Here is a 23,408-nt window from a genome sequence, read left to right as displayed (position 1 = left end):
AATTCTCACCACAAAAATCTGATCCACACATCCCCTACTTTTCCTATAACCCTCTTGCCTGTCACTTTTTCTACATTCAGCCACTTCTATCCCTCTATCAACCAACACTTCCTGATATACTTAGAAAAGACATATTCCCTAAAACTGCTACATACATCATTAGCTTCTTTTCCTTTAAATAAAGGAACAATAACAGCTTTCACCAAATCCTAAGACAAAACATTCTGTTTCCATATCATAAACATCCACTGTGTTACACTCTATCCTTCATACTTCAGTATTTCAGCCATAATCCTATCCAATCCAAGGGCCTTTCCTACCTACAGCCTCGTTACTGCCCTTTTTATCTCCCTTCTTGCTGTAGGCCCTTACACTTGTATCCTCTCCCTTCTATCCTCCATGCCCATGCTTGTAACAACTGCTGCCTCACCTCACACATTCATCAGTTCTTCAAAATACTCTTTCTATCTTCCTTTCATTCCCTCCCTATATTTTAGCAAATCCCCTTCCTTACTTCTCACATTATCATTTTTAATCTTATATCCACCTCTTTCCTTTATCACCTCCTTCCAGCACAATTTCTTATCTTCCATAAACTTTTCAATCAGCTCTCTTCCATGATCTTTACCTTCTATTTACTTGCTTTCTTCTATCAGCTTCTAAACAATCTACTTATCTTATATTCTTCCTCTTTTGCTGAACATCCACGGGTACATTACTTTCAAGCAATCTATCATATGCCTTTTTACTCTCTTCCATAACTTATGCAATCTCATCCATCCACCATGCATTTCCCTTTTCATTCCTATATATCACGACCTTCTAGCCAACTACTAATCCTACAATCTTTAACAATCTCTGAACATTTTAATCATCTCATTCATGCATAACTGCATCCCTACATTTACTGCATTTCCATCTAAACTTTCAGTCACCCTCCTTTTATTCTTTCTGATTCATCTTCTCACTTGCCAACACTTTTACCACTAATTCTTCCTTATGCCATACCTCCACTTCTCACTGATCCTCACCCCCACATGAACAATGAAATGGTCACAGTCTCCAAAGAATCCTCATACAACTCTAGCATTTAGCACAGCCTTTCTCAACCTTTCACCTACTGCCACATAGTCAATCAAACTCTTTTGCTGTTCTCCTCCAACATCTCTCATCCAAGTTTACCTATGGATCATCTTGTGCAAAAAAAAGGCGCTTGCAAGGAATAAACCCCCTCAGCACAAACATCCACAAGATAACTTCCATTCACAGTTGCTCCAAGCACTCCCCATGTACCAACTATCTCGCCAATTTCATGACAATCCACCTTCACATTCATATCACCCATTACAAATATCTTTCTCTCCTTTTCAAAACCATTTATAGTCATTCAAGTTTCACCTGCAATGCTTCATGTCATCTTTACCTCATACAGTCATCCTTTTCACAAGTGCATGAACACATACCCATGAATACTTCAAAGTTCCAGTCTTTCATTTCATCCACACTATCCTTGATCCATTCCATCCAAGCTCTGTAGCACCCTCCCAAATTCCTGATGATACCACAATTGCACATCCTTCTTCCCTCTTCCCATATAATTTTCATCCATTCCGGTCCATACCACTCCTCCCACAACATGCCTTCACCATTTCCATTTTCACTCCATGCACCCTTCCTAAGGATATGGTTTCCCCAGTCCCCAGAACACTGACACTATATCATTTAAATTTCTTCACAAGTTCCTTCCTTTTATTCTCACCAGTAATCCCATTTACATTCAGCACCACCACCTCCAATTGATCGTCCCATTTACTCCCTGAAATGTAACTGGTAGACTACGGAGCTACTTCTTCACTTTTCGTACCTCACCCTTGACAAGCCACTGGCAGAGGGCAACTCCGATGCAGTGCTTCCCAGAGGCAGTGGGTCTCCAAAATTGTCCAAAAAAACTATGACTCCTGCATACCTGTGTACCACATTGGTTCAATTCAACATCCTGTGCAAGTCTTTTGACCTCCTCTCTGTTTAGGCCTCAAACACTCAAAACCTTATTCACTTCATCCTTCCATCTCCAATTTAGTCTCACCCTTCCCCTTGTTCCCCATCCCCTTCATTATGACACATATGTCCTCTCTGTCAACTCCTCATTCTGTCAAACTCTCCTCATTCACTCTCTCCATATGTCCAAACCATTTCTGCACATGCTTTTCAGCTTTCTTAACTATATTCTTTTTATTACCACACCTCTCGTGTATCTTGTTATTACTTAATTGACACTTCTTCAAGCACATTTTGTCCTCAAACCTTTTCTTTCCAATTCATTCATTCATCATACATTCTTTTCTAAAGTTAATGCCTCACATCCATGCAACAATGTTCCAAATACTATTATATTTTCAAACATACCTATCTTTGCCCTCACAGACAGTAAACTCTGTTTCCACATATTCCTCAATGCTCCCACAACCTTTGCACCCTCACCCAACCTATCACTAACCTCAGCTTCCACAGTTAAATTCACTGCCATATCCAATCCCAGGTATTTAAAACACTCCACTTCCTTAAACTCTTTCCAGTGAAACACACTCCAAACAACCTCTCTTTCTTCTCTGCTTAACATAAAATCTTTTCCTTTATTCACACTCATTTTCAACTTTCTCCTTTCACACACTTTCTTAAACTCAGACACCTGCTTCTGCAATTTCTCACTTGAATTTGCCACCACCACCCTGTCATCAGCAAACAAATGACTCATCTCCCAGGACTTTCCACCCCCAACAAACTGAATACCAGCTCCTCTTCCTTTGGCCATCCCAGCGAACATACCTGTTCCTTCACCACCCCAACAATAAACAAATCAAACAGCCTTGGTGACATTACAGACCACTGATGCAGATCCACTGTCACCTGGAACCACTCATCCTCCTCTCTTTCAACTTGCACACAAGCATTACCCTCTTGATAAAAACTTCACTGCTTTTAGCAGCTTTCCTCCCATATTATATAATTGCAATAACCTCCACACAGCATCTTTCATCAACCCTATCATATGCTTTCTCAAGATCTATAAATGTCACACACAGATCCATTCATTTCTCTAAATATTTCTCTCACACAGTCTTCAAAGCAAACACATCCTCTAACATTCCTGCAGCCACATTGTTCGTCCCCAATCTGACTGTGCATGCCACCACCCTCTCAATCCCTCTCTCCCATACAACTTACCAGATACACTCAACAAACTTATACCTCTATAATTTGAAAATTCACTTTTGTCCCCCTAACTCCCTATGCATTTATACAATGGCACTATGCAGGTATTCTGCTAATCCTCAAGCACCACGCCAGGAGGCAAAGATATGCTGATAATCATAAGTAACCAAGTAACGACAAAAATACCCCCAGTCAGTCAGCAAATTACTCAGCAACTGCAACTCATCCATGTATACTATTGTATGCATTTTTTTTTTTTAAACAGTATTCCAGATCACCATTCCTCTTTCAGCACACAAGTGAATAAGTTCTCAATTTTCATTTACATCAATGACTCACTGCTGATGCTGCCCCCCTTATAACCTCACTTGCCACATCTCTTAACTTTGCACTGAGATTGCCTAGCACCAATATTTGATCCCTTACATCAAAACTGATAAAGCTTACTCAGCTCCTCCAAAATGCACTCTTTCTCTCACAAAACCAAGTGAATAAGCATTTACAATCATCCACTTCTTGCAGTCTAGTTTTGTTCTTGCCACATTTATGTTAAACTCCCTCCCTTGCTCTCTTTAACAAAGCTTGAGAAGTGCCATCCCTTCAACTTTAATCTTCTTTACCACCTGAACATTCTCATAGCACTCTTCCCCATTACCTTTCATTTAATTTCAGGAGAGAAAGAACAACTTGATTTCTCACATCAAACAAGGTACCTGTCTCTTTCTTGTTCTCACTGTAGCTACACCCATACACATTTAGTCACCCACCACTAAGCCTTCGAGGACAAATCCTTTCTCAACTCCTGCATCACTGTTTGACCAAGCTGTTGGAAGCTGTGGCCCTTAGGCCTATACAGCCCTCACAGCCTGGATGGTTCAGTGCACTTTGTAGGTACTTGTACAGTGTACTCTTAAACTTTACCATGCATCCCATGCTGTTTCTGATCCTAGCTGGCAAGGTGACGAACCATCTTAGAACCCAGGTGTGTTTCTTTTTTGTGCATATCACACCTTTGGATTTCAGAGGTAGTATTTTACAAGATCTTCCACGCCTGTCAGATGAGAACCATACCTTCTACAATTTTATACCTCTCCTGTCTGCACTCCAGGGAGTATAGCTGAGAGATATCAGCCATTTACAGTAATGTGATTCCTTTACCACACTAATATGAGCTGAGAAAGATCCCTTAACCCTTTCTTATTTCACAATTTTGCCAGCCTTGTAGGGTGATGTTAGACTGCAACTCTGAACACTTTCTTATTTCACAATTTTGCCAGCCTTGTAGGGTGATGTTAGAATGCAACAATATTCAATTTTTTGACAAATCTAGTGCCTTGAATAATATCAACAATGGTGTTTCTTCCCTTACCTTGAAGGTCTGCAGGACCCAGCCTGCCATCCTCATGCATGTGGCAACCATTATTTTGTTGTGTCCCTTGCAGGATAGGTCATTAAACATTATCACTCTGAGGTCTTTCATGTTATTCAATTAGTTCATGATACCTCCTCTGTCTGTCTGGTATTCTGTGTTGTTTTCTATTTCTTCACTTTCAGTATATCAGAGATGAAACATATCCCCATTGAAAAGCATGCTGATCTCTGTTGCCCAGTTAAAGAATTCATTTATGTCTCTTTGTAGCTTTTGGGCACCTTCTTTTGATGTAATTTTCATACTTAACCTTGTATCATATACAAAGGATGATAAGAACCTGTAGCCTATACCTGAGCCAATGTTAGATATAAGAATGAGGAACAGGAGTACAGTTCCTTGAGGACTGAGCTTTTCACCATGAAGGCACTAGAGATGACATGGTTTACAACTACATGTTGTGATCTATTAGCTAAAAAACTGTATATCCATCTCCCAGTATTTCCACTTATTCCTGTCTTTCTTCTTTCATATGCTATGATGCCATAGTCACATTTGTCCAATGCTTTGCAATGTCTAGGTAGATCATGTCACCATTTTCTTTGTTCTTAAGCACTTGAACAACCCTATCCTATTGCTAAGGTCCTGTTTTCTGAAAAGTGATTATACAAAATGGGAAGGTGTTCCAGCCCCTTAAGGACTCTTGCCCCTTTCAGTCACTTTCTAAGACATGCTGCAGAAATGGAAATACAGAAAGTTTACGATTAAGACAAAACTAAAGAAAGAAAATTTGAATGAGTTTTTTGGGAAGGGTTCTATGGCTAGTCCACAATAAGATGATTAAAATATTGTCTGAGATAATAGGTATTTAATGTGTAACAAATTTCCAAAGACAAATTAGGAAGAAAAATGTTTCATGTGCAGTAAAACCCTTCCAGGTCTTGCAAATTCAACAAGTATCAGCAAATCATGAATAAAGTGCACTATCAAAAAAATATCAAAAACTTACATTATAAGTCACACAAACACTGCTCCCAAGCAATTTTGATCCTGCAATATTGAGGAGAGGCTTACCTTTAGATGAATCACAGGAACTCTGCACTTGTGAAGGCGAGGTAAAACTCTTACACACATTTTCAGGATTACTGGTAACAATGTTTCTTTGCTGAGGGCCAACAAACAGACTTTTTGCCCTGTGAACAAAGATGACAATTTTAAGAAGTATTATGTGAAATATACATTATCAAGTTATTTTACATGCACCTATTGATATGGGAGAGTAGCAATTGGGAGGGTGAGAGGACATGTACATAATATCAGAATGGGGAAAAGGAATACTGTGGTTTTAAAAGTGGTGGAAGATGTATGGATCAGGTGTTTGCTTTAAAGAACATGTGTGCAAAGTGAGAGGGTTGGGGAGAATGATTTGGTAAACAGAGAAGAGGTAGTGAAAGCTTTGCATAAGATGAAAGCTGGCAAGGCAGCAGGTTTGGATGGTACTGCAGTGGAATTTATTAAAAAAGGGGGTGACTGTTGTTGACTGGTTGGTGAGGATATTTAATGGATGTATGACTCATGATGAGGTGCCTGAGGAGTGGCGGAATGCTTGCATAGTGCCATTGTACAAAGGCAAAGGGGCTAAAGGTGAGTGCTCAAATTACAGAGGTATAAGTTTGTCAAGTATTCCTGGGAAATCATATGGGAGGGTATTGATTGAGAGGGTGAAGGCATATACAGAGCATCAGAGTGGGGAAGAGCAGTGTGGTTTCAGAAGTGGTAGAGGATGTGTGGATCAGATGTTTGCTTTGAAGAATGTATGTGAGAAATACTTAGAAAAGCAAATGGATCTGTATGTAGCATTTATGGACCTGGAGAAGGCATATGATAAGAGTTGATAGAGATGCTTTGTGGAAGGTATTAAGAATATATGGTGTCAGAGGCAAGTTGTTAGAAGCAGTGACAAGTTTTCATCAAGGATGTAAGGCACATGTATGAGTAGGAAGAGAGGAAAGTGACTGGTTCTCAATGAATGTCGGTTTGCGGCTGGGGTGCATGACGTCTCCATTGTTGTTTAATTTGTTTATAGAGGTGAATGCAAGCGTTTTGGAGAGAGGGGGAAGTATGCAGTCTGTTGTGGATGAGAGAGCTTGGGAAGTGTCAGTTGTTGTTCGCTACTGATACAGCGCTGGTGGCTGATTCAGGTGTGAAAGTGCAGAAGCTGGAGACTGAGTCTTGTGAAGTGTGTGAAAGAAGAAACCTGAGAGTAAATGTGAATAAGAGAAAGGTTATTAGGTAAAGTAGGGTTGAGGGACAAGTCAACTGGGAGGTAAGTTTGAATAGAGAAAAAATGAAGGAAAAGTGTTTCAGATATCTGGGAGTGGATTTGGCAGCAGATGGAACCATGGAAGAGGAAGAGAGTCACAGGGTGGGGGAGGGGGCAAAAGTTCTGGAAGAGTTGAAAAATGTGTGGAAGGTGAGAGCATTATCTTGGAAAGCAAAAATTGTTATGTTTGAAGGAATAGTGGTTCCAACAATGTTATATGATTGCGAGGCGTGGGTTATGGATAGAGTTGTGCAGAAGAGGGTGGATGTGCTGGAAATGAGATGTCTGAGGACAATATGTGGTGGGAGGTAGTTTGATCGAGTAAGTAATGAAAGGGTAAGAGAGATGTGTGGTAATAAAAAGAGTGTGGTTGAGAGAGCAGAAAAGAGTGTTTTGAAATGGTCTGGTCACATGGAGAGAATGAGTGAGGAAAGATTGACCAAGAGGATATATGTGTCAGAGGTGGAGGGAATGAGAAGCAGGAGACCAAATTGGAGGTGCAAAGATGGAGTGAAAAATATTTTGAGTGATCGAGGCCTGAACATGCAGGAGTGTGAAAGGCGTGCAAGGAATAGAGTGAATTGGAGCGATGTGGTATACCGGGGTCGACGTGCTGTCAATGGACTGAACCAGGGAATGGGAAGCGTCTGGGGTAAACCATGGAAAGTTCTGCGGGGCCTGGATGTGGAAAGAGAGATGTGGTTTCGGTGCATTATATATGACAGCTAGAGACTGAGTGTGAACAAATGTGGCAATTAATGTCCTTTCCTAATGCTATCTCACGCACATGCGGGGGGAGAGGGGTTGTCATTTCATGTGTGGTGGGGTGGCAACAGGAGATGTATAGGTATGTATATGTGCGTGTGTGGACGTGTATGTTTTTTTTTCTTTTTTTTTTGCTTTGTCGCTGTCTCCCGCGTTTGCGAGGTAGCGCAAGGAAACAGACGAAAGAAATGGCCCAACCCACCCCCATACACATGTATATACATACGTCCACACACGCAAATATACATACCTACACAGCTTTCCATGGTTTACCCCAGACGCTTCATATGCCCTGATTCAATCCACTGACAGCACGTCAACCCCGGTATACCACATCGATCCAATTCACTTTATTCCTTGCCCTCCTTTCACCCTCCTGCATGTTCAGGCCCCGATCACACAAAATCTTTTTCACTCCATCTTCCACCTCCAATTTGGTCTCCCACTTCTCCTCGTTCCCTCCACCTCCGACACATATATCCTCTTGGTCAATCTTTCCTCACTCATTCTCTCCATGTGCCCAAACCATTTCAAAACACCCTCTTCTGCTCTCTCAACCACACTCTTTTTATTTCCACACATCTCTCTTACCCTTACGTTACTTACTCGATCAAACCACCTCACACCACACATTGTCCTCAAACATCTCATTTCCACCACATCCATCCTCCTGCGCACAACTCTATCCATAGCCCACGCCTCGCAACCATACAACATTGTTGGAACCACTATTCCTTCAAACATACCCATTTTTGCTTTCCGAGATAATGTTCTCGACTTCCAAACATTCTTCAAGGCTCCCACGATTTTCGCCCCCTCCCCCACCCTATGATCCACTTCCGCTTCCATGGTTCCATCCGCTGCCAGATCCATTCCCAGATATCTAAAACAATTTACTTCCTCCAGTTTTTCTCCATTCAAACTTACCTCCCAAATGACTTGACCCTCAACCCTACTGTACCTAATAACCTTGCTCTTATTCACATTTACTCTTAACTTTCTTCTTTCACACACTTTACCAAACTCAGTCACCAGCTTCTGCAGTTTCTCACATGAATCAGCCACCAGCGCTGTATCATCAGCGAACAACAACTCACTCACTTCCCAAGCTCTCTCATCCCCAACAGACTTCATACTTGCCCCTCTTTCCAAAACTCTTGCATTTACCTCCCTAACATCCCCATCCATAAACAAATTTTACAACCATGGAGACATCACACACCCCTGCCGCAAACCTACATTCACTGAGAACCAATCACTTCCCTCTCTTCCTACACGTACACATGCCTTACATCCTCGATAAAAACTTTTCACTGCTTCTAACAACTTGCCTCCCACACCATATATTCTTAATACCTTCCACAGAGCATCTCTATCAACTCTATCATATGCCTTCTCCAGATCCATAAATGCTACATACAAATCCATTTGCTTTTCTAAGTATTTCTCACATACATTCTTCAAAGCAAACACCTGATCCACACATCCTCTACCACTTCTGAAACCACACTGCTCTTCCCCAATCTGATGCTCTGTACATGCCTTCACCCTCTCAATCAATACCCTCCCATATAATTTACCAGGAATACTCAACAAACTTATACCTCTGTAAGTTGAGCACTCACTCTTATCCCCTTTGTACAATGGCACTATGCACGCATTCTGCCAATCCTCAGGCACCTCACCATGAGTCATACATACATTAAATAACCTTACCAACCAGTCAATAATACAGTCACCCCCTTTTTTAATAGATTCCACTGCAATACCATCCAAACCTGCTGCCTTGCCGGCTTTCATCTTCCGCAAAGCTTTTACTACCTCTTCTCTGTTTACCAAATCATTATCCCTAACCCTCTCACTTTGCACACCACCTCGACCAAAACACCCTATATCTGCCACTCTATCATCAAGCACATTCAACATACCTTCAAAATACTCACTCCATCTCCTTCTCACATCACCACTACTTGTTATCACCTCCCCATTTGCGCCCTTCACTGAAATTCCCATTTGCTCCCTTGTCTTACGCACTTTATTTACACCCTTCCAGAACATCTTTTTATTCTCCCTAAAATTTAATGATACTCTCTCACCCCAACTCTCATTTGCCCTCTTTTTCACCTCTTGCACCTTTCTCTTGACCTCCTGTCTCTTTCTTTTATACATCTCCCACTCAATTGCATTTTTTCCCTGCAAAAATCGTCCAAATGCCTCTCTCTTCGCTTTCACTAATAATCTTACTTCTTCATCCCACCACTCACTACCCTTTCTAATCAACCCACCTCCTGCTCTTCTCATGCCACAAGCATCTTTTGCGCAATCCATCACTGATTCCCTAAATACATCCCATTCCTCCCCCACTCCCCTTACTTCCACTTACTCCCCTTACATGTATATGTGGGTTGGTTGGGCCATTCTTTTGGCTGTTTCCATTCGCTACTTCGCTAACGCGGGAGACAGCGACAAAGTATAATAAATAAATAAAATAAAATACATATATTTTAGGTTGCGAATGCCTCATAGAAGATTGTAAGAATATATAGTGTGGGAGGAAAGCTGCTAGCAGCAGTGAGAAGCATGTTTATGACAGGAAGAAAAGAGAGTGAATGGTCCCAAGTGAGGATGGTCTGTGACAAGTGTGTGTGATGGCACCGTGGCTGTTTGATTTGTCTACGGTTGGGGCAGTGAGAGAGGTAAGTGCAAGAGTCTTTGTGAGAGGGGCAAGTATTCAGTCTTTAGGGCATGAAAGGACCTGCAAAGTGAGACAGATGTTTGCTGATGACACAGCACTGATGGCAGATCGAGTAAAATGTTGCTGAAGTTGGTGACTGAGTTTAGAAGAGTGCATGAAAGGAGGAAGCTGTAAATAAATATGAAAAAAAGCAGGTTATTAGGTTTATCACAGTAGAGGGATAGGCTCAGTGAGTTGTGAGTTTGAAATGACAGAAATTGGAGAATGAAGTGTTTTAGATATCTGGAAGGGGACACACCAGCAATTGAAAGCAGAAGAGAGTCAAAGGGTAGATGAGGGGGTGAAGGAACTGGGAGCACTTCAGAAGGTGTGGAATGACAGACTGCTATATGGAAGGGTAAAACTGGGTATGTTTGGATGAATAGTAGTTCCATCAATATTATATGGGCTACAGATGAGGATGCATGGAGGAGGGTGGATGTGTTGGAAATGAAATGTTTGAGAACAATATGTGGTGTGAGGGAGTTTGACCAAGTAAGTTATAAAAGGGTAAGAGAGAGGTGTGGAAATAAAAAAATAGTGTAGCTGAGACAGCTGAAAAGGGTGTGCTAAAATGTTTCAGACAAATGGGGAGAGTGAGCGAGGACAAGTTGACAGAATATATATCAGACAAGGAGGGAACAAGGAAAAGGGGAGGACCATATTGGAGAGAGAAGGATGGAGTGAAAACAGTTTGAGTTACCATGGCCTGTATATGCAGGAGGGTGAAAGGTGTGCATGGGCTAGAGTGAACTGGAATGATGTGGTATACAGAGACTGAACCAAGGGATGGGAACAGCTGGGGTAAAGCATGGTTAGGTCTGTGGGACCTGATTGTGGATAAGGAGTTCTGGTGCATTACATATGACAACTGGAGAATAAATGTGAACAAACGTGGCTTTCTTCATCTGTTCCCAGCGCTACATCACAAACACAAGAAATGGCAATGAAGTGTGGAAAAAACAGTGACATATTTGAAGATATACCCCTTTCAAAAGAGTGAGCCTCTATAGTGTAAAACCTAAAGAGAAATTTGATTGTAACCTCAATGGCCTTTCTTGAATAATCAACGAAAAAAATCAAACCTCTAAAAACCTCATGATTCCCCAGCAGCACACTGTCCCATGAATGGAAGACCAGCTCACACCCAATCTGCCTTCTTTCATCTGACTACTCTCCTTAAGGCATCATAAACTTTATCTTCACTCCACTAGCAACAACCTAATAACATAAATGCATCATGTTCTGAATGTTCCTGAAGTCTTTGCCATCTCCATTACTGTATCTAATCAAACATACAAGCATTAACTTAAAAATCCACTACTCTGTAACTTAATATAAAATAGTACTACTAAGACCTTGTTAAACATTAGAAAGCTAAAAACTTTGAGGCACATCAGGCGTTCTCTGCTCTACAGAGATTCTATTTATTTTGCTTTGTCGCTGTCTCCCGCATTAGCGAGGTAGCGCAAGGAAACAGACAAAAGAATGGCACAACCCACCCACATACACATGTATATACATACACGTCCACACGCACAAATATACATACCTATACATCTCAACATATACATATATATATATATATATATATATACAAACACAGACATATACATATATACACATGTACATAATTCATACTGTCTACCTTTATTCATTCCCATCACCACCTCGCCACACAGAAAATAACAACCCCCTCCCCCCTCATGTGTGCAAGGTAGCACTAGGAAAAGACAACAAAGGCCTCATTCATTCACACTCAGTCTCTAGCTGCCATGTAATAATGCACCGAAACCACATCTCCCTTTCCACATCCAGGCCTCACAAAACTTTCCATGGTTTACGCCAGAGGCTTCACATGCCCTGGTTCAATCCAATGACAGCACGTCGACCCCGGTATACAACATCGTTCCAATTCACTCTATTCCTTGCACGCCTTTCACCCTCCTGCATGTTCAGGCCCCGATCACTCAAAATCTTTTTCACTCCATCCTTCCACCTCCAATTTGGTCTCCCACTTCTCCTCGTTCCCTCCACCTCTGACACATATATCCTCTTTCCTCACTCATTCTCTCCAAGTGACCAAACCATATCAAAACACCCTCTTCTGCTCTCTCAACCACACTCTTTTCACTACCACACATCTCTCTTACCCTTACATTACTTACTCGATCAAACCACCTCACACCACATATTGTCCTTAAACATCTCATTTCCAGCACATCCATCCTCCTGCGCACAACTCTATCCATAGCCCACGCCTCGCAACCATACAATATTGTTGGAACCACTATTCCTTCAAACATACCCATTTTTGCTTTCCGTAAGATTTTTCTTTTTCTTTCCTTCCGTAAGATTTTTCTTTCCATAAGATTTATAAGCACATTTTCTGGAGCTACTATAAAAGCCACAGCAAAAGGTATTTTGACAATAGAACACTAGGTTACAGCATAAACATCATAATCTTCACTTTCAAACTCCTAAAATAAAGTCCATACTGGCTGATCTCTCAATAAAAAGAAAAAGATTTTTTCTTTGGTCTCCATCATAGAATTCTAAACACTGAAAGCATAATGTCATGAATACAAATGAGATCTAATAATATATAAACATTCACTTTACAGCACATCTAAAACATGTATGGATACTTAAGATATTCTAAAGAAATACAATAAAAAATTCTGTAAATTATCTTGGAAAAAGATTCAATAATTTCTCTACAAACACTTAGGCAACATATACTCATATGTAACTTTTTAATATTACGTGCTTAACCATTATCACAGTCTTTTATGGCAATATGTGTGAATGTATGTATGAATGAATGTCCATATTGGAAAGGATCACAATTAAACACATATGTATGTATGCTTGTATGCAGTCACCTATTTGTAGTGAATGGGGAGGCAGGCTTAAACTCCTGGGGCCCTGTCTCTTGAACATTCATGACTGTCATGCAACCTCTTAATCTTATGCAAGCAGTCTGCATCAGCACTGTCCTCACTTATTTTGTCCTAGTCATCCACCACTCTTCTATAAAAGTATTTCTTCACATCCTTTTTAACACATTTTGTAATTTCATGTAATGTCCTCTGGTTACTCTTGAAGAATTGGTCACCGTTCACATCACTGATCTGTTTCAAAAATCTAAAGGATGTGATCAGGTAATCCTGCACTCTTCTCTATTCCAAAGAGGGTAAATTCAAAGCTTCTAGTCTTTCCTGGGAACTTAGCTGTCTTCATTCTCTGTTCCAATGAGGGTAAATTTAAAGCCTCTAGTCTTTCCTGGGAACTTAGCTATCTTAATTCTATTACCCTCTTTGTTGCCCTCCTCTAGACCTTCTCTATCAACTTTTTAGGTGTGGTGAACAAATATGAGACTCTCTCACTGGACTCTAAGAGGTTAGTTACACATGATCTTTTCCTAAAACCATGCTGTCTCTCGCTTAAGTAATTTCTCTACAGATAGTCATCCACTTGCTTTCTAATAATCTTTTGCAGAACCTTACACACTTCATTTGTTAGTAAGACCCATCTTTAGTTCAGTGCATATCTATCTCCAATGACATCCTAAACTTTAATTCAAGTGGTGTATCTTGTGTATCTGCACATATCTTTACCAAATATGGTGAAATTTCATAAGAACCATAAGCCTTGTATGGATCAAGTCATTTTAGTATTCTCTTAAATCTTTTCTAGATTCATTTTTGGTACTTGTCTGTCATTTTCCCGCATAAGCAAGGTTCAAACAGGAACAAAGAAAAGGCATCACTCGCTCAAATCCATTCTCTAGACGTCATATGAAATTCATCGGAACCATAGTCCTCCATCCTTAACCAGACCCCACAGACCTTTCTGTGGTTTCCCACAGCTGCATTATATGACCTCGTTCAGTCCAATGAGAGCACAGTGCCCCTGTATACCACACTGCTCCAATTCACTCTCTCCCATGCAAACCTTTCATCCTCTCACATATTCAGGCCTCAGCCACTCAAAATATTCTCTCCATCCTTCAATCTCCAATCTAACCTCCCCCTTCCCTCCATATCAAACACAAATACCCTCTTTGTCAACATCTTGTCACTCAATCTTTCCATATGTCTACATCATTTCAGCACACCCTCCTCTTTTCTTTCAACTAAACTTCTTTTGTTACTAAACTTTTCTCTTAACCACTCCCTTGCCATCTTATTATCTAAACCATCTGGCACCAAATACTGTCTTTAATCATTTCATTACATTTCCATCAAATCTATCATCCACACATTAAAGATATCTCAATGATTTCTAAAACATCCTTTCCTTTCCATCTCACTGGTGTTGGGGCTATAGCATCTTCCACAGTGAAAACATTTTTGAACTATTTATTAAGTTTTTCAGTGCCTTACATCAACATCTACAATTTTTCCCTCTGAATCCCTAAGCCTGATCAGATGCTTCTAAACAAACAAATGATTCCTGATGAATATACAAAAAAGTTTTGGATTTTTATCTGCCTTGTCTACAATATTCTTTTCAAAATTTCTTTATTCCTCCTCTCTTATCCTACTATACTCATTCTGTACTATCTTATATCTTGCAAATGTTAGTTGGCTGGAATGCCATATGTATATTCTTCCACTGCACATCTCAAAGCTCCTTTGCTTTTTGAAATCTTTTATTAGACCAGTCTATCCTTTTTCTTACCAGTCCCTTTGTATCTGATGCTTGAGGTACCCATGACCTTACTCCTTCACTGTAAATTTCACAGAACCTCTCACCACAAATCCCTGGTTCCTGGATAATGAATTCCATTTCCTAATATATGTTATCACAGAAATTATTGAGGTTTATGCAATTTTCCTCATTATATCTCTTTATGTCGTGCAAGGAATAGAGTGAATTGGAATGATGTGGTATGCAGGGATCGACATGCTGTCAATGGACTGAACCAGGGCATGTGAAACATCTGGTAAACCATGGAAAGGTCTGTGGGGCCTGGATATGGATTAGGAGCTGTGGTTTCTGTACATTACAAGTGACAGCTAGAGAATGAGTGGGAACGAATGAGGCTTTTTTTTGTCTGTTTCTGGGCTCTGCCTTGATGATGAAGGGGGTACCGATGCTGTTTCCTGTGGGGTCAGGTGGCACTAGAAATGGATGAAGGCAAGCGAGTGTGTTTATATGTACATGTCTGTGTATGTATATGTATATGTGTATATGTTCATATATATATATATGTGTATGTATATGTGCATGTATGGGCATTAAGTAGTTTTGATGCACAAGACCTGGTTATAGTGATGGGTGATTTGAATACAAAGGTGAGTAATGTGGCAGTTGAGGGAATAATTGGTGTACATGGGGTGTTCAGTGTTGTAAATGGAAATGGTGAAGAGCTTGCAGATTTATGTGCTAAAAAGGACTGGTGATTGGGAATACCTGGTTTAAAAAGAGAGATATACATAAGTATACATATGTAAGCAGGAGAGATGGCCAGAGAGCGTTATTGGATTACGTGTTAATTGATAGGTGCGTGAAAAAGAGACTTTTGGATGTTAATGTGCTGAGAGGTGCAACTGTAGGGATGTCTGATCATTATCTTGTGGAGGCAAAGGTGAAGATTTGTAGAGGTTTTCAGACAAGAGGAGAGAATGTAGGGGTGAAGAGAGTGGTGAGAGTAAGTGAGCTTGGGAAGGAGACTTGTGTGAGGAAGTACCAGGAGAGACTGAGTACAGAATGGAAAAAGATGAGAATAAAGGATGTAAGGGGAGTGGGGGAGGAATGGGATGTATTTAGGGAAACAGTGATGGCTTGCACGAAAGATGCTTGTGGCATGAGAAGTGTGGGAGGTGTGTTGATTAGAAAGGGTAGTGAGTGGTGGGATGAAGAAATAAGATTATTAGTTAAAGAGAAGAGAGAGGCATTTGGACGATTTTTGCAGGGAAATAATGCAAATGAGTGGGAGATGTATAAAAGAAAGAGGCAGGAGGTCAAGAGAAAGGTGCAAGAGGTGAAAAAGAGGGCAAATGAGAGTTGGGGTGAGAGAGTATCATTAAATTTTAGGGAGAATAAAAAGATGTTTTGGAAGGGTGTAAATAAAGTGCGTAAGACAAGGGAGCAAATGGGAACTTCAGTGAAGGGGGCTAATGGGGAGGTGATAACAAGTAGTGGTGATGTGAGGAGATGGAGTGAGTATTTTGAAGGTTTGTTGAATGTGTTTGATGATAGAGTGGCAGATACAGGTTGTTTTGGTCGAGGTGGTGTGCAAAGTGAGAGGGTTAGGGAAAATGATTTGGTAAACAGAGAAGAGGTAGTAAAAGCTTTGAAGAAGATGAAAGCCGGCAAGGCAGCAGGTTTGTATGGTATTGAAGTGGAATTTATCAAAAAGGGGGTGACTGTATTGTTGACTGGTTGGTAAGGTTATTTAATGTACGTATGACTCATGGTGAGGTGCCTGAGGATTGGCGGAATGCTTGCATAGTGCCATTGTACAAAGGCAAAGGAGATAAGAGTGAGCGCTTAAATTGCAGAGGTATAAGTTTGTTGAGTATTCCTGGGAAATTATATGGGAGGGTATTGATTAAGAGGGTAAAGGCATGTACAGAGCATCAGATTGGGGAAGAGCAGTGTGGTTTCAGAAGTGGTAGAGGATGTGTGGATCAGGTGTTTGCTTTGAAGAATGTATGTGAGAAATGCTTAGAAAAGCAAATGGATTTGTATGTAGCATTTATGGATCTGGAGAAGGCATACGATAGAGTTGATAGACATGCTCTGTGGAAGGTATTAAGAATATATAGTGTGGGAGACAAGTTGTTAGAAGCAGTGAAAAGTTTTTATCGAGGATGTAAGGCATGTGTACGTGTAGGAAGAGAGGAAAGTGATTGGATCTCAGTGAATGTAGGTTTGCGGCAGGGGTGTGTGTCTCCATGGTTGTTTAATTTGTTTATGGATGGGGTTGTTAGGGAGGTGAATGCAAGAGTTTTGGAAAGAGGGGCAAGTATGAAGTCTGTTGTGGATGAGAGAGCTTGGGAAGTGAGTCAGTTGTTGTTCGCTGACGATACAGCGCTGGTGGCTGATTCATGTGAGAAACTGCAGAAGCTAGTGACTGAGTTTAGTAAAGTGTGTGAAAGAAGAAAGCTGAGGGTAATAAATGTAAATAAGAGTAAGGTTATTAGGTACAGTAGGGTTGAGGGTCAAGTCGATTGGGAGGTAAGTTTGAATGGAGAAAAACTGGTAGAAGTGAAGTGTTTTAGATATCTGGGAGTGGATTTGGCAGTAGATAGAACCATGGAAGTGGAAGTGACTCATAGGGTGGGGGAGGAGCGAAAATTCTGGAAGCCTTGAAGAATGTGTGGAAGTCGAGAACATTATCTCGGAAAGCAAAAATGGGTATATTTGAAGGAATAGTGGTTCCAACAATGTTATATGGTTGCGAGGCGTGGGCTATGGATAGAGATGTGCGCAGGAGGGTGGATGTGTTGGAAATGAGATGTTTGAGGACAATATGTGGTGTGAGGTGGTTTGATCGAGTAAGTAATAATAGGGTAAGAGAGAGGTGTGGTAATAAAAAGAGTGTGGTTGAGAGATCAGAAGAGGGTTTTGAAATGGTTTGGTCACATGGAGAGAATGAGTGAGGACAGATTGACCAAGAGGATATATGTGTCAGAGGTGGAGGGAACGAGAAGTGGAAGACCAAATTGGAGGTGGAAAGATGGAGTGAAAAAGATTTTGAGTGATCGGGGCCTGAACATGCAAGAGGGTGAAAGGTGTGCAAGGAATAGAGTGAATTGGAACGATGTGGTATACCGGGGTCAACGTGCTGTCAATTGATTGAACCAGGGCATGTGAAGCGTCTGGGGTAAACCATGGAAATTTCTGTGAGGCCTGGATGTGGAAAGGGAGCTGTGGTTTCGGTGCATTATTACATGACAGGTAGAGACTGAGTGTGAAAGAATGTGGCCTTTGTTGTCTTTTCCTAGTGCTACTTTGCACACATGCGGGGGGAGGGGGTTGTTATTTCATGTGTGGCAAGGTGGCGATGGGAATGAATAAAGGCAGAAAGTATGAATTTATGTACATGTGTATATATGTATATGTCTGTGTGTGTATATATATGTATACGTTGAGATGTATAGGTATGTATATTTGCGTGCATGGACGTGTATGTATATACATGTGTATGTGGGTGGGTTGGGCCATTCTTTCGTCTGTTTCCTTCACTACCTCGCTAATGTGAGAGACAGCAATAAAGCAAAATAAATAAATGAATAAATGAATATATATTTATTTGCTTTGAAGAATGTATGTGAGAAATATTTAGAAAAGCAAATGGATTTGTATGTAGCATTTATGGATCTGGAGAAGGCATATGATAGAGTTGATAGAGAAGGTCTGTGGAAGGTATTAAGAGTATATGGTGTGGGAGGCAAGTTGTTAGAAGCAGTGAAAAGTTTTTATCGAGAATGTAAGGCATGTGTACGTGTAGGAAGAGAGGAAAGTGATTGGTTCTCAGTAAATGTAGGTTTGCAGCAGGGGTGTGTGATGTCTCCATGGTTGTTTAATTTGTCTATGGATGGGGTTGTTATGGAGGTAAATGCAAGAGTTTTGGAAAGAGGGGCAAGTATGCAGTCTGTTGGGGATGAGAGAGCTTGGGAAGTGAGTCAGTTGTTGTTCGCTGATGATACAGCGCTGGTGGCTGATTCATGTAAGAAACTGCAGAAGCTGGTGACTGAGTTTGGTAAAGTGTGTGAAAGAAGAAAGTTGAGAGTAAATGTGAATAAGAGCAAGGTTATTAGGTACAGTAGGGTTGAGGGTCAAGTCAATTGGGAGGCAAGTTTGAACGGAGAAAAACTGGAGGAAGTGAAGTGTTTTAGATATCTGGGAGTGGATTTGGCAGCGGATGGAACCATGGAAGTGAAAGTGAGTCATAGGGTGGGGGAGGGGGCGAAAATCCTGGGAGCCTTGAAGAATGTTTGGAAGTCGAGAACATTATCTCAGAAAGCAAAAATGGGTATGTTTGAAGGAATAGTGGTTCCAACAATGTTGTATGGTTGCAAGCGTGGGCTATGGATAGAGTTGTGCGGAGGAGGGTGGATGTGCTGGAAATGAGATGTTTGAGGACAATATGTGGTGTGAGGTGGTCTGATCGAGTAAGTAATGTAAGGGAAAGAGAGATGTGTGGAAATAAAAAGAGCGTGATTGAAAGAGCAGACGAGGGTGTTTTGAAATGGTTTGGTCACATGGAGAGAATGAGTGAGGAAAGATTGACCAAGAGGATATATGTGTCGGAGGTAGAGGGAACGAGAGGTGGGAGACCAAATTGGAGGTGGAAAGATGGAGTGAAAAAGATTTTGAGTGATCGGGGCCTAAACATGCAGGAGGGTGAAAGGTGGGCAAGAAATAGAGTGAATTGGATCGATGTGGTATACCGGGGTCGACGTGTTGTCAATGGATTGAATCTGGGCATGTGAAGCGTCTGGGGTAAACCATGGAAAGTTCTGTGGGGCCTGGATGTGGAAGGGGAGCAGTGGTTTCGGGCATTATTACATGACAGCTAGAGACTGAGTGTGAACGAATGGGACCTTTGTTGTCTTTTCCTAGCGCTACCTCGCACACATGAGGGGGTAGGGGGATGTTATTCCATGTTTGGCGAGGTGGCGATGGGAATAAATAAAGGCAGACAGTATGAATTATGTACATGTGTATATATGTACATGTCTGTGTGTGTATATATATGTGTACATTGAGATGTATAGGTATGTATATTTGCGTGTGTGGACGTGCATGTATATAAATGGGTATGGGGGTGGGTTGGACCATTTTCTTTCGTCTGTTTCCTTGCGCTACCTCGCAAACGCGGGAGATGGCGACACAGCAAAATAGATAAATATTAATATATATATATGTGTGTGTGTGTGTGTGTGTGTGTGTGTGTGTGTGTATACGAGAGGATGGGCCACTTCGTCTGTTTCTTGGCGCTACCTCACTGACACAGGAAAAGGCGATCAAGTATAATATAATACATACATACAAACATACATACATACATCTTTCTTTCTTTCATACCATTCGCCATTCCTGCGTTAGCGAGGTAGCGTTAAGAACAGAGGATTGGACCTTTGAGGGAATATCCTCACCTGGCCCCCTTCTCTGTTCCTTCTTTTGGAAAATTAAAAAAAAAACAAAAGGGGAGGATTTCCAGCCCCCCGCTCCCTTCCCTTTTAGTCGCCTTCTGCGACATGCAGGGAATACGTGGGAAGTATTCTTTCTCCCCTATCCCCAGGGATATACATATATATACATATATATACATGTAAATATTCATACTTGCTTGCTATCATCCATTCTCGATGCCACTCTGCCCCAGAGGAAACAATACAAAAGCATGAAAGGAAAGAAAAATATGAGAACATATACATTCTCCTCTTCTCCCCACAACTCATCACTGCCCCCCTGGTTCAGTCCATTGACATATTTCATATCTTCTACATGTACAGTATAAGATTATCTAGCACTGAAGAGATTGTGCTTAAGATGGCAACAAACTTGAATGACTCAAAATGAGGAGGAACAAAAACCTTGGTAAAGGCTTTCAAACAAAAGTGAATTTACCCATCAACAATTCCTTACTTCATTTTCTTTTGATGCGAGGTACCTCGAAGGTGTTGCTTCATTGGAGTTTCTCCAGTGCAGGTTAACTGGCAAATGTTACACAAAAGGTGACTCTGGTCAGCTCCTAATGGATGTATTACAATACCACTGTTTATAGCAGATTGTAATAGGTCTGAAAGCAACACATATGTAGATAATTAGTCATACATGTCGGTAATGAGAAATTTTGAGTTTTGTCTTTACTTCATATTTTCAATATCAATTGCTTTCTTAAGAAATACTACAGCAAAAGCACTTTCCAAGTTACCTCACTCCCACACCGGTTAATGGCTACAGAATCTGGTAACTATTAAGGAGCGTAAGGTAAGTTACATATGCAACAATCAACATTTACAACATGATGTACCATCTGAGTTTGTAGGTGGAGCTGGCAGCACTGCAAATGATGAGTTGGAACTGGAGTGGTAAGAATCACTTTCAAGAGGTTTTGCCCTTTCAGTGGCTCTGTCTGATAAAGAGTTCATTCTCCTGGGGAAAGATATAAGCTGTAACGGGAAATCATATTTCATTTCAATAATTCAGTTTTTCATTATTCCCTTCCCAAATTCAAAAGGTATATCAGGTACATACAGCCTGTAAACTCACGTTGTAGAAGAAAGATCACATGCGTATGAATTAATTTCAGGCCTTGCCATTGGACTTCCTCTGTCTGAAGTATTCAATATTCTGTGGAAGGAGATAAGGTCTTATAGGACATCAAATTTCTTTTCAGCAATACTTAATTTATCTATGTATTACCATTAGTCTATTCCCAATTTCATGGGGTGGATAAGGTGTATACTCACTACTTATTCCAAATTCACACATGGAAACTCAATCCATGTCCAGTGTGCTTAGAGAGATGATTTTCCATATTCACAAAAGAGTTCCTAAATTTCATAATTGTACACATTAAATTGCTTTGCCAAATAAGACCACCATTTCCATCAATACCACCTTGGTATACAAAATGCTTTCACTGCATGTAAATCCCAATCATTCATCTGTTATCTCAATCTGAAACATCACTGGCCCTAATCAAGTCTCTTAATACATCTATTGATCTCTTCCAAAGTCTACCTCTCCTTCTACTTACTACAACACTTCAAAGAACATTTCATAACAGGGACATTCAAGTCTAACAGCACAAACTTTTAGAACAGTATTAATGTCTTGCACCTGCGAGTTTTGAAAAAACAAAAAATAATCTACCGTACATAATTTTCTCCTTCACAAGATATTGTAAGGTTTTCAAGTCATGCTACATTATATAATGATGCCAAAGCACAACAGTTTTTATTCATATCCTTCAAGCACTGGCAAAATAATTTCCAATTTCTATCCTATACATTGGTGGTGACCATGTAAAACAAGTGTTTGTAATCTAATATTCACTCTCATCAGATATTGCTTCCTGTGTATCTAGAGAAAATTAATGAGGAAGAATGTCACACACCTAAACATGTGTTTAGTGTTCATGGAGCTGACTAAAAAGTTTGGAAAAGAAAGCCAAGCAGGATGTTCATTAGCAAGGAGGAAAAAGACTGCTTCAGGGTTTAAGATTGACAGATAGCTTGAAACTTCTACTTAGAGGATTGCTAGTGCTTCATGCAGATAATCTCAGGGATATGATGGGCTATAAAGTAAGCGTTACCTTTGTGAGGGGAAAGAAAAAAATCATTGCATCCTATTCCACACTATCAGCTCCAAGAGCCTTTATCACCATGTTTTTTGAGTATCCCTTAAAAAAAAATCTGGCAGCAGTAGCTGTTGAATCAAAGAATTCATGATGTAACAAAAACAAGCCTATTAGACATATTTCTACCTTCCATTAATTCCACTATATTCCATCCATCTCCAGCAGCACCTCAAAGTCTTACCTTTTTCATAAAGTAATATCAAATTTTGTCAGCATTACCTGTGATATGGCTAGAATTGCTGAAACAAAAATTTAGAGGGTAACAAACAAACCTAGTTCATCCCCATTTATCTCCAAGCAACACTCACTCAACCCCTTCCAAATCAAGCAACACCAAAATCCCTTACCACAGCCATTTTCATTAAGTTTAAATAATGTCATTATGAATCAAGATATACTAGCAGTGAGCTGTTTTAGGTATAGTCCATGCATTAGAGTTAGACTGGGAAAATGTCTAATCAGGAAAGTAATATCCAGGAGTGTGACCCCCAAAAGAAACAAGCCCACATGGTATAAACTATTTTGACTAACCTATTATCTGCAGTACATCTTATGTGACAATACCATCCAAAAAATTTTCATCAGTAAACCTTTCTAACAATAACTCTGTACCATAACTGATATCTTTATACCATGAGTGAGATCTTCATACCATAACTTTTTCATATCTTCA

The 23,408-nt window shown here is 40.5% G+C and overlaps 1 protein-coding gene across 5 annotated transcripts in view; it reads right to left on the bottom strand.

Moving 5' to 3' along the window:
- LOC139766212 (zinc finger protein 385B-like) overlaps window positions 1-23,408 on the bottom strand; it is a 205,566-nt gene that overhangs the window by 140,890 nt on the left and 41,268 nt on the right. For all 5 annotated transcript variants that reach the window (XR_011716821.1, XM_071694517.1, XM_071694519.1 and 2 more), the window contains 4 exons: window positions 21,643-21,723; window positions 21,404-21,525; window positions 21,016-21,169; window positions 5,657-5,775 (listed from right to left, as the gene is read on the bottom strand). Coding sequence is in view for 4 of the 5 variants with exons in the window: in XM_071694517.1 (XP_071550618.1) it covers window positions 5,657-5,775; window positions 21,016-21,169; window positions 21,404-21,525; window positions 21,643-21,723 (476 nt within the window). In the remaining variant the exon portion in view is untranslated. The remainder of the gene's footprint in view (window positions 1-5,656; window positions 5,776-21,015; window positions 21,170-21,403; window positions 21,526-21,642; window positions 21,724-23,408) is intronic.

Source organism: Panulirus ornatus, chromosome 57 (assembly GCF_036320965.1).
Source record: "Panulirus ornatus isolate Po-2019 chromosome 57, ASM3632096v1, whole genome shotgun sequence".
Lineage (NCBI taxonomy): Eukaryota > Metazoa > Arthropoda > Malacostraca > Decapoda > Palinuridae > Panulirus > Panulirus ornatus.
This window is presented reverse-complemented; position numbering and strand designations above follow the sequence as displayed.